The sequence below is a fragment of the Paramisgurnus dabryanus genome, chromosome 1 (assembly GCF_030506205.2).
Source record: "Paramisgurnus dabryanus chromosome 1, PD_genome_1.1, whole genome shotgun sequence".
Lineage (NCBI taxonomy): Eukaryota > Metazoa > Chordata > Actinopteri > Cypriniformes > Cobitidae > Paramisgurnus > Paramisgurnus dabryanus.
This window is the reverse complement of record NC_133337.1, coordinates 20,673,853-20,685,746: the sequence shown is the minus strand read 5'-3', so window position 1 is coordinate 20,685,746 and position 11,894 is coordinate 20,673,853. Positions and strand designations below refer to the sequence as shown.

The 11,894-nt window shown below is 38.9% G+C and overlaps 1 protein-coding gene across 14 annotated transcripts in view; it reads left to right on the top strand.

Moving 5' to 3' along the window:
* The window catches only part of magi2a (membrane associated guanylate kinase, WW and PDZ domain containing 2a), a 267,335-nt gene that overhangs the window by 247,130 nt on the left and 8,311 nt on the right, over window positions 1-11,894 (top strand). For 9 of the 14 annotated variants that reach the window (XM_073813944.1, XM_065268675.2, XM_073813942.1 and 6 more), the window contains 5 exons: window positions 698-883; window positions 3,592-3,886; window positions 7,995-8,211; window positions 8,392-8,535; window positions 10,859-10,997. In XM_073813944.1, the coding sequence (XP_073670045.1) occupies window positions 698-883; window positions 3,592-3,886; window positions 7,995-8,211; window positions 8,392-8,535; window positions 10,859-10,997 (981 nt within the window). Of the gene's footprint in view, window positions 1-697; window positions 884-3,591; window positions 3,887-7,994; window positions 8,212-8,391; window positions 8,536-10,858; window positions 10,998-11,433; window positions 11,545-11,894 lie in introns of all 14 variants that reach the window. The other 5 variants (XM_073813952.1, XM_065268679.1, XM_073813948.1 and 2 more) reach the window with 2 other exon arrangements.

The window sequence follows — 11,894 nt, the reverse complement described above, 5'->3', positions numbered from 1 at the left end:
CTTCGATACAAACCATTTGTGACCATGCATGCGATATCCAAGTTAAAGTTTCATATTCTAACTATGAAATTAGGAGCAAACTTTGAATTTCAGTCATTGATTTCCCTTTGATTTTAATATTAAAGATATCAATGTAATATTATGTATGATTATTTTATGTAGAAAATGCTTTAAAATAATTAAACAAACTTTTATACAAAGTAACCCGCATTTAAGTTTTATATATTTTGCTTTACCAGTTCAGCTACTTAATCTTAGTTTGTAAAAACAACCAAAAATTGACTTACAATGGCAAGTCTATGGGGCAATTCACTGCACTTTACATTGCATGCTTTAAACACCCTTTAATGTCATATAGATTTCTATTATAAATGCTTGACTAAAGTCTTGCTCATTTTCAATGACTCACTAATAGATGTAGAGCTTCACCCTGCAACGTTCTTTTAACATCTTGCCCCAAACAGGAGACGGGAAATTGCTAATAGCTCACTCACGCTGGCTTCTTCAGAGGGTCAAAGAGGCATTAAAAATGCAGCATGTCTTTATAAACTTGTATTTTATTAATGGATGCACCTCTTTTTAAGGACCATAGAGGCCGGTTACAATGTGCTTTTGCAGCACCCACGCTTGAGCCTAAAATAGGGAGTTCAGATCTGGGTGTATTACATAAAATCTTTTTGCGTATGTGTGCCATCAGCTGTGCCACATAAGATCGGACGGATCATTGAGGGAAGTCCTGCAGACCACAGTGGGAAATTGAAGGTTGGAGATCGCATACTGGCCGTCAACAATCAGTCTATCGTCAATATGCCGCATGCCGACATAGTCAAACTGATCAAGGACGCGGGACTCAGTGTCACACTCAGGATCATCCCTCATGAGGGTGAGTGCATGCCTGTTTGCTGATAGCATTTAAATACAGTTGTTGACTAAATGTTACTCAAAGTTCTGGGTTCTAGTTAATCATATATAGTCTGCCATTTTTATTATGCTGTGTCCATTTACTAAAGTTTTTTATCCACTGAGGAAAGAATCTGCCTCGCTAGCATAATATCTATTATATATCTTATTTACAGTCTTTACCCAAATACAAGTCAAATGCACCTTTTATCAACTAAACACAAGATTGCTCCTTCCATAATCAATAAAGTCATCTGTACTGCAAGTACCCAAAGTTATGCTGCTTGGAGTGCAGTCAACCTTTGTTGAGCAATGTAGTTGTCACAACAAGATGCTTGCTTTAAGGCAGGGGTTCCCAAACTTTTTTTCCTGCGCACCCCCTTCTATGTCCCAACCGGGTTGGCGCACCCCCAATCCCCATTTAAAAAAAATCCAAAAAAGCTTTATTTTCTCACCATAAATACTCATGTTTAATCATGCGCAAATAACCAAGGGCCGGTTGCACTAGCCGGACGTTAAGAAGTTGGGTGTAATAGTCCTACGTCGGGCTTAGCTACGTCCAACATTGTGAAAAATATTTACGCCTATTGCACCATCTGAAACTACGCTCAGCGTAGATGATGCGCGCCCCCGTGTATGCGTTTAACCACTGTGATATTTAGACGCCATTCGAGTTTACTATGGTAAAAAACGTACACTTACTGCCGTCAGCTAATAGATGACATATGAGAGGTTTCCTCATGTTTACCAGTGCGTCACGTGCAGACCCATCAAACACATTAACGAAAGCCTTTACTGTTCGCACAAAAGGTGTATAATAGTTTGCAGATTCATTATAACAGCTCAAGTTTCAAACTAAATTAAATGAAAGCTTTTAATAAGTTCTCTACAGTAAGTATTTATGTATTTTATTATATAATTCATTGGCGGTCTCTTTACCATGCATGAAAACACATTGCTCGCGTATCCTGTGCCCATGTCTCGTCACATTTCATTATTTCTATTTTTGGCATAAAAAAGTCTCTCTCTCTTGGTCCCTCTCCTCCTTCGTGACTAACAACTTTATCATAAGACGTCCCACATGACAGTTTCCCTGATTTCAGTCAGTTAAGCATATTTATAATATATATGGAATGAATGAAACGAGTTGGCACGCATATAGCGGCTGCAGTGCATAACAGAAGAGCAGTGCGTAGAAAAAGACAGCAGCTGTCTTCTACGTTTCTATCAAAAACTAATAAATTATAGTTTTTTATTTAAAATTAAAGCGATTACAAAGGAAATGTTTACTGTTCATTTTTTTATTTTTTTATTGTATGGAAAAATCCCACTTAAAGAAACAGACCGGCATTAAATTTTTCCTCTCGCACACCCCCTGGTGGCAGCTCGCGTACCCCTGGGGGTGCGCGTACCACACTTTGGGAATCCCTGCTTTAAGGGACACTCCAATTTTTTTAAAATAGGCTTATTTTCCAGCTCCCCTAGACTTAAAGATTGGATTTTTACCGTTTTGGAATCCATTTAGCCAATATCTGGGTCTGGCAGTACCACTTTTAGCATAGCTTAGCACAATCCATTGAATCTGATTAGACCATTAGCATCGCGCTCAAAAATGACCAAAGAGTTTCGACATTTTTCCTATTTAAAACTTGTGTACTAAGACCGACAGAAAATTAAAGTTGCGATTTTCTAGGCCGATATGGCTAGAAACTATACTCTCATTCCGGCGTAATAATCAAGGATTTTGCTGCCATACCATGGCTTCAGCAGGCGCAATGATATTACGCAGCGCCCGAAAATAGTTCCCTTAGTATCTTTATCTTTAAAATAGGTTTTAATTCCATCTGTCTTAGTATACGATGTAACTACAGAAGAGTCAAGTTTTAAATAGTAAAAATAAATAACTTTTTTGTCATTTTTGAGTGCGATGCTAATGGTCTAATAAGATTCAATGGATTATGCTAAGCTATGCTAAAAGTGGGAGCGCCAGACCCGAAGATCGGCTGAATGGATTACAAAACGATAAGAATCAAATGTTTAACTCTAGGGGAGCTGGAAAATGAGCATATTTTCAAAAAAAAGTGGAGTGTCCCTTTAATGCACAGTTTTTTTCTTCATTTAGATTTCAGGCATCCAATTTCTGTGTCATCCTGTATGACACAGAGTTTAGTACAATCAGGTGTTCTCTAGAATGATAATGTCCCACCTCTTAATACCTTCAACAAGTGCTCCTTTAGCTCAATTGATAGTGTTAGCAGCACAAAGTTGGTGGGTTTGATCCCAGGGAACACAGTACATACTGATGAAATGTAAATCTTGAATGCACATTAAACTGCTTTGGATAAAAATGTCAGCCAAATCCGAAAATGTAACAAGATCTTGTGGAACCTTTTGAGCTTTACCCCTCGTTCATGAAGCGTTTCTAAATCTGATTGTCATTATCAAATATGTAGGCCTATCCACTTCAGTAACTGACGAGAGACTCCACTGCTTCGCTCTCATTGGTAGTCACTCCTGAAAGTCGCTCATCATTTGCATAAAGTTAAACTTTTTTTATTTTCTCACATTGCTGGACACGTCCCATCCGCTCCCTGGAAGTTGCCGAGCTTAGTTATTATGGCATTATTAGATTGCAGACAGTATATACTGTATGTGATTGTCCAACTCATTCTCACCATATATGTGTTTCAGAGACAAACAGCACGCCATCTGCAGGCAGTTCAGAGAAACAGAGCCCTATGGCTCAGCCCAGTCCAGTGTGCCAACCCAGCACTGTGAACCAGACCAGTGCCCCTCCTCAACCCAACTCCACTCCCCAGTCCAACTCTGCACCTCAAACCAACTCCACAACTGAGCCTATCTCAGAAGCACAACCGAGCTCTGTCACTCAAACCAGCCCAGCCAATCAGCCCAGCTCAGTGATCCAGCAAAACATGCCAACCCAGCCATCAGCAGTGCCAGGACAGATCTACAGCCACGACAGTGGGTAAGACACACAGATCTCTTTAAGCTAATTTGTATCTGATTTATAGTGATGCTTAACTTATCTTAGGTTAGGAAGTGAAGCATGTGTTACGTACATGAATAATGCCTTAAAGGAACACGCCCAGATTTTGGGTATTTAGCTTATTCACCGTATCCCCCAGAGTTAGATAAGTCCATACATAACTTTCTCATCTCCATGCGTGCTGTAACTCTGTCTGACGCAGCCCCCGCTAGCTTAGCTTAGCACAAAGTCTGGAAGTGAATGGCTCCAGCTAGCAAACTGCTCCCAATAAGTGACAAAATAGCGCGAACATTTTCCTATTTATGTGTTGTGATTTGTATAGTCACACCGTGTACAAAAAACAAGGGGATATGAGACACAGCCATCTTTTAACACTATACATACTGGGAAATATATTCTTAGAAGGCGAAGCACTGCTACATGGGCGGAGTGATTTGCTCGCAGCACCCGAGAAGCCCCCTGGTGAGGAGCAGAGAGTTCGGTCAGAGTTGTGCAAATCACTCCCCTCAAGTAGCAGTGCTTCGTCTTCTGAGAATATAGTTCCCAGTATGTATACTGTTAAAAGATCGCTGTGTCTCATATGACCTTGTTATTTTTACACGGTTTGACTATACAAATGGTAAGAACTCTGGGGGATACTGTGAATAAGCTAAATTCCCAAAATCTGAGCGTGTTCCTTTAAATCACACAACTTGTATGGTGTGTTATTAAATCTCTAAGGGGCGGTTTCCCAGACAGGGCTTATCCTAGTCCCAAACTAAAAATCTATCTTAACATATCTTAACATATATCAGTGCCATTGTTTTGTCTCAAGATGAACACCAGTATTGCTTTTTGTAAGATTTGTTTGAAAAAACTACTTAAAGGCAGGGTCCATGATCTTTGAAAGCCAATGTTGACATTTGAAATCACCTAAACAAACACGCCCCTACCCCAATAGAATCTGGACCTTCATTTGATAGACCCGCCCCACACATACGTAAACCCAGGCAACGATGTCGGTTAGTAGACACGCCCTTCACTGCTGATTGGCTACAAGTGTGTTTTGGTAGTCGGCCGGACTCGCTTTTACAAAGTGTTTTTCAAAAATCAAGCACCCTGCCTTTAAATGTCCTAGTATAACTAAGGTCTAGTCCTGAATTAATTTAAACCCTGTCTAGGAAACTACCCCTAAGTGTTTGGACCCAAACAATATGGTATGTCACCTCATGGGGAGTAGATTTAGTCTTGGGATCACAATTGTGTTAGTAAATAAAAGCTCTTGCTTTTTGGGTAATGCTATATCTAAACCACTAGTTGTCAGTATAAGATGAAAATGACATGATATGATGCCATTTTAGCATAAACAAAGAAACAAACTTTGCTAAAGTTCACTGTAATCTGAACCTCTCTATCTCACATACCTTCACCCTTTCTATTAAGTTGTTGCGTAAAATCACTTATCTCTTACAGAACTGAATAATTTACCTGCCTGGCTCTTTAAAACAGTTTTTAATCATTCATATAGCCTGTGGGGGCCAATGATTTCGCATGGTGCTTTCTTGTGCTTGCTCAAGTTTCAATATACACCCTAGAGCTCCTCAGGCTTTGCCATTTTCCGAGCATTATCCTGCATTAAACTTTAAAATTCATTAGAGCATTGGTTCCATCAGTGGCAGGATATTTTTGATAGCATCCACTGGAAAACAGACATAAACTGGAAAAAATTAAGAGTTTGTACATTTGCCTTCATTTTTACATATTGATTCAGGGCCGTCGTCAAGGGGGGGCATTTGCGGGCAGTGCCCCCCAAACAGGTTGTTGTGCCCCCCTACAAAGTTTTTTATTAATTTAATATATATCAAGAATAATTAAAATAAATTAAACATTGAATGTTTCATGACTTGTAATGTAATCAAATGAGGAAAATATAGTTGATATATGTTTTCTTTAATTAAAATAGACCAGTTTCTCTGATTGGATGTATTGCCGCGTCTCACCCGTCTTACGTCTTTAGCATATTTGTGACTTGATACTAGCAACGTGTTTTTTCGCGGCATTTTATGGAGGTGGAATTTACAAATCTACAGGACACTGTTTTAAGGAAGTTTAATGTTCTTACACGCCGTCTTCAGCTATTTTAAAGGTAAGTTAGCGTTGTTTTAAATTACGTAAGCTTAAATGTGAAGTGTGGCTATAGACCGTTAACAGCATTACGACGTGATTATGGTAAAGCGGCTTTTTTAAAGCTAGGACGCGGTGTGCGCTGCACTATGAAACCCATTCATTTCAATGGCTTGTTGTTGCGTCGAGCAAAGCGCGAGCGCAGCGGAGCTCAGCTTGCGCTCACGCCGCAGTCGAAGTTCAATAGTTTTGCGCATAGTTTGTGGTCTTTTGCACTTTATACGGGAAATGGGCTGACAGTCTGTACCAGTTGTATGAGTGTGTGCTTGCACTGTATTTGTTGTTTTAATGTCTTGTTTTTGCAAGTTATTGTAGCTATTGCGTGCAACCCCGTTGGAAGCCAAGTGCCCCCCTGTTAGTTATGGTTTGGCGCTGGCTCTGTATTGATTGTTGCTTGCTACAAAATGTTAGCAGCTTTAGTAGCTATAATTGTTGCAGGAGAAGTTTGCAAAATCAAAGTTTAAAACAGATTCGAAATGTAGAGTTAAAGGTGTAATACAGGTTTTTAACGGCATCAAGCAGTGAGATTGCGAATTACAACCAAGCTTAATTTCAAAACCTAATGAAAAGCTATGGTAGCCTGAGACAACGTAGGGACGAAACTTGCTCTGTTCAAAAGTTTGTACATTTAAGGCTACTATAAAAACATGACGCAGCTTCCATAAGGAGACCTACATTGTATGTAGATAAAAACGGGTCATTCTGAGGTAATAAAAACAATTCATTTCATTATGTAAGGTCTTTATACACCATTAATAATATAGTTATGTATATTGTATTGCATTTCTGTGAAAAGATTGTTCAAAATGTTACACATTGCACCTTTAAGATTTCATTCGCTTACCCTTTTGTCACTACATTGTCTGAGACGATGACATGTTTATTCTGTTGCGGCTACCGTATCTTCCCCATGCATTTCAAAAGAACTGAGCGTTGATTGCAATTCACAATCTCACCCCTAGATGCTGCAAAAAATCTATGCAGTGCAACTTTATTCAAATTTTGTGGAATGATTACACTAGAGGTCTTATCGGGTCCAAAGAAATGTACCCGACCCTAATTGACCCAAATCACTTTTTCCCGAATCCGACGTGCATTAATAATACAAAAAAAGAAAGATACGAACTGAGACAAACTCAAGACACTTAGACCCAAGTCCGACCCGAACCAGTGGCTTTTTTTACCCTACTGGACTCGAATGTAAATGGCACCGACGTGTGTGCAGCCTGCAGCCCGGCACACAGCAGTCAGACATAAAGAAACCCCGCTGGTCTCGCAACCAATTTGGCGAGCTGCTCCATTTGTTTTACTTTGTTATCTGAAGACGACACCCAGGTAAAATGTACATTACATTTAAAATTCACTGACATGTCTGTCTCAATGAAAATTAACCTACCGCCAGCCACACAATGTCGCAAGCGCTCTTGGCAAACAGAGGAGAGATTTGAAAAGGACATTGACGCACACACGCAAGAGAGTTCGAGTTTTCAGGTCCGTTTGGCAAAAAGACATTAATTTTAAATTACCCGAGACCCGATGCCACTAATATTATACCCAACCCGTGTCCGGGGCACACCTGAAACTTTAAGACCTGAACCCGATCGGGTCTCGGGTCGGACCTCAGGTTTTCGAATCTAAGTGGACCCATGAAGACCTCTAGTTTTCACCATTCTGGTACATTCATATATTGGCCAGGGGCTTTCAAGCTCCAAAAAAATTATAAAAGCACCAGCACTGACACAGTTCACTTCTACAGAAGCCATACAATAGTTTTGTGTGAGAAAAAGTCAAAAATTGACATTCATCATTTTCAAGACTCATCATGTATGGGTTTCAAGATGCATTGAGTCGTATAAAACTAAACGTTGTTGGTTCTGTGACTTTGCCTGACATCATTGGTTCTGTGATTCGATTGGTTGTTCAGCTACAGGTCGGAGGTTAAAGCAAGACAGGATGTGAAACCCGACATTCGTCAGACGTTTACCGATTACCGTCAGCCCCCGGTGGACTACCGGCACCCACCAGTAGCAGACTACAGACAGCCCCCAACGCTTGACTACAGACATCCTCCATTGCTTGACTACAGACAGCTGTCCACTGACCCACGTACCTTTCCTTTACCTGACTACAGGATGCACCAGGTAACACTTTTGGTGATCCACTCTCCACATAAGTTTATCAATACGTATCCCATCTGTTAATCTGATGTTAATATTATAAGGCTGGTTTTATTTTTATTTTACTATAAAAGTACTGTTTATTTGTGCACAAGTATATGTAATGCATGTGTATAGTAAGATTTAATTCATTTGTGTTTGTAGGATTTTGATTTCTTTACGGTTGAGTTGGAAAAAGGCATGAAAGGATTTGGTTTCAGTATCCGTGGAGGCCGTGAGTATAAAATGGACCTGTTTGTTCTACGATTGGCCGAAGATGGACCAGCCATACGCAATGGAAGGATGAGGGTGAGCTGGGATCAATTTCTATACTAAAATGTTGTCCTATGTTCAACAGAGGACTCAATATAATGTCATTTTTTGACCTTCGATTTCTACTGTGATGAATAAACCAGAAATAATGTTGGTCATGTTTTTTTTTATCTTTCTCATTTTGTTTTTTGATAGGACAGCCAATAATTTTCACACGAAATTAAAATGCGCCTACGTATTAAATCATATCATTCTGTCTTATTTATCATTCTGTCTTATTTTTCTCTTTATTTCTTTCTTCCTGCTATTGAGCTGTCATAACCGATATTACAACTCCTTTAGAGCAGTCTATCTTCCTAAAACTTGTCATCTATATGTGATAGTCTTCTGTGGTCACCCGATCAGCCCTGACTTGAAACATTATCTCGATGAGAACGTAAGCGTGGCGTGTTTTCAGTATTGGAAAATGCCTTTGGAAATGTAATGGGTTTGTGATTGAATAGACCTCTGGTATTTAAAAACTCTATTAAACAAAAAGGCATATAGCCCCCACCTGACCCTGCTTCTGTAAATCACCACAGTTACCCTTTAGGGTTGAACTGAAAACAAGACAGAAGTGCTGACGGTGCTTTCTACGAGACTTTTAGCAATGCTCTCTGCCTTAGAGGTCAGATGGACTCCAGCTAAACTCTGTGAACGTTAACCAGAGACTCCTTGTGAGTAAAGAGGGACAGATGAGGGTCATTCAAACAAGATTGAATTGAATGACAAAGAACCGGTAGACTTGCCACTTGGTACATCCTGCTTAGATTCCACATTAACCGGATCACTGAGGAAAATTCTCCATTTGTTACTATAATAGACTTCCTCAATTTGTCCCCAGCAAATCAGTCCACGGACGAAAAAAAAAGGATCTACGTGACTTCATGCTAAGCTTAAAATCAGCACAAGTGTGGAAAGCTTTTCGTTTGCTGGGAAACATTGAATTTTGCAACCTCAGGCCTCATTATTTATTTGCACTCTTAGAAAAAAGGTACATGTAGGTACAAAAGTTGTCATTGGTGTGGTACTTTTTTTAAAGTTCACTTCTGTACCTCAACGGTGCATATTGGTACCTCAAAGGTACACATCTGTATAAAATGGTACATATTAGGACCTATTTAAAGGTACTGTCCCAGTGACAACTTTGGTACTTTTTTGAGTGTGTTAAGGGAGAACTTGAAATCATTCACAATAAATTAATGATCCCTCATTATCTAAATAGTCACATAATGTAAACAGTGGGGCTTGCGAACATCAGTCTTGCGGCCCATAGAAGGCTGCTACCCATGAGTCATTTATTCAGTGGTATTACTGCTAAAATTAATTGGTGCTAAAGCTCATTCATGACTGCTAATGCTGATTATGGCTTAGCCAACAGCCAGTGAGTTATAGCTTATATTGATCCTACCAAATAATTATTCTTAATAAACTGCATTTATATTCTTTATTAAAACCAGGACTGTGATGCAGAAAATGTCCAAAAATAATTACTTCTGTTCTGTACATGCATTTGCACATTATCTTGGTCAATTTTATATTTCAGTGAGGTGTTTGGTGTGTTAGTCTGTAAAAAAAAACCTGAAAAAATCATTTTACATAATGTAAAGAACATTCTGTGAAAATACAACCTGACATCTTTAATACTGACTGAGAATCTGACTTTTTCTATGTTAATGTGCTATAATTTGGTCCACAGTGCTTCTATCAACCTAGAAAATATAAAGAAGAACAAGCCAGTAACTTAGTCTTGGAAACCATTCTCTCCAAACATGTGAAAAAATAGATTATTGAAATTTGTCTCCCCTTGTGATGTCAGAAGGGGACAGTACCCGCTCCTTAATCTGCACTATGCAACCACGGCACTGTGCAGAGCTCATTTGCATTTAAAGGGACACACACAAAAATGGCACATTTTTGCTCACACCTACAAACTGGCAATTTTAACATGCTATCATAAATGATCTATATTGTATTTTGAGCTAGAACTTCACATATGTACTCTGGGGACATCAAAGATTTATTTTACATCTTAGAAAGGTCTTGTAAAATGTCCGCTTTAACTCACAGAGAGGGTCACATATGTTTGAAACTAGAAATAATAGCTGATAATATTTTAAAACCCCAGAATTGTTGAAGAACCTGCTGTCATTATAAATATAAAAATTGAGCATTGCAGTATCTTCATTGATTTTAAGATAATTCATGGAAATGGTTTGTGAACCTCAAGGCTTTAATAGGAATTATAGGATGATGCTAAAAGGATTGTTTGATTATTTTATCTAAAACAAGTATTAGCTCTGTTTTGTCTCTTTTGCAGGTTGGAGATCAGATCATTGAGATAAATGGTGAGAGCACGAGGGATATGACGCATGCTCGGGCTATTGAGCTTATCAAATCGGGCGGCCGAAGAGTTCGCCTGCTGCTCAAAAGAGGAACAGGGCAGGTCCCTGAGTATGGTAGGTTTACAATCAGGTTATCAGATCAAATGGCTTATCTTTGAAGAAAAGACATATTTGTGACCCTATCTGTCAAATCCAGAACATTAAGCAGATGGCCAAGTTTAATTGATAAAACATTGGATACAGTCTGGAAGTAGTTTGGATACCCCGCCAACTTGACACTATATAGTATTGTGCACTAATCTCTATTGTACACTAATCAAAAATAACAAAATAATACATTGTAATACAATATAACAACACTATTTAACACAATAAAATCAATTTCCTGCTAACAAGACCCTCTTCTTTAACATGTCTATGAAAACATCTTATTCTCTCAGCAATTTATTCTCTCCCCGTCTCAATTTTCCTCACTTGAATAATATCTCAGCACTGATCTTAATACTGTCTTAGCCTGTGGCTGCTGTTCTAACCCTAATGATTGGTTTAGGTTGTTACTTCGCCTCTTATAGGAATGGTACCTTCCAGCCTTTCCATGTGCATGAAAAGTGACAACCATGGCTCCCCCTATTTCTTCCTAATGGGCCATCCTAAAGACACGGTTTGTAATAAGAGTGCATGCGTTCTAACACACCAATCAGCATTCTTACTTGGAGTGTTGCGGTTTGCGTTTTTGGCTTTTTTAGTTTGTTTCTTGTTCTTAGATTATGTTTATTGAGTGCTTTTCCATAGATCAATTTTATTTGTGTGTGTTTGTTGGTTTATTTTTCAGTTTTTTTCTGTATTTCGTTTGAATGAACTGGCAGATTTTTTATATCTGTGTTAGACGATTTAAAACATGTTGCCTTACTACAAAATAAGATCATATGTGATTCTGGTCCACAAAACCAATCATAAATAGCACGGGTATATTTGTAACAAAACCCAACAATACATTTTATGGGTCAAAAA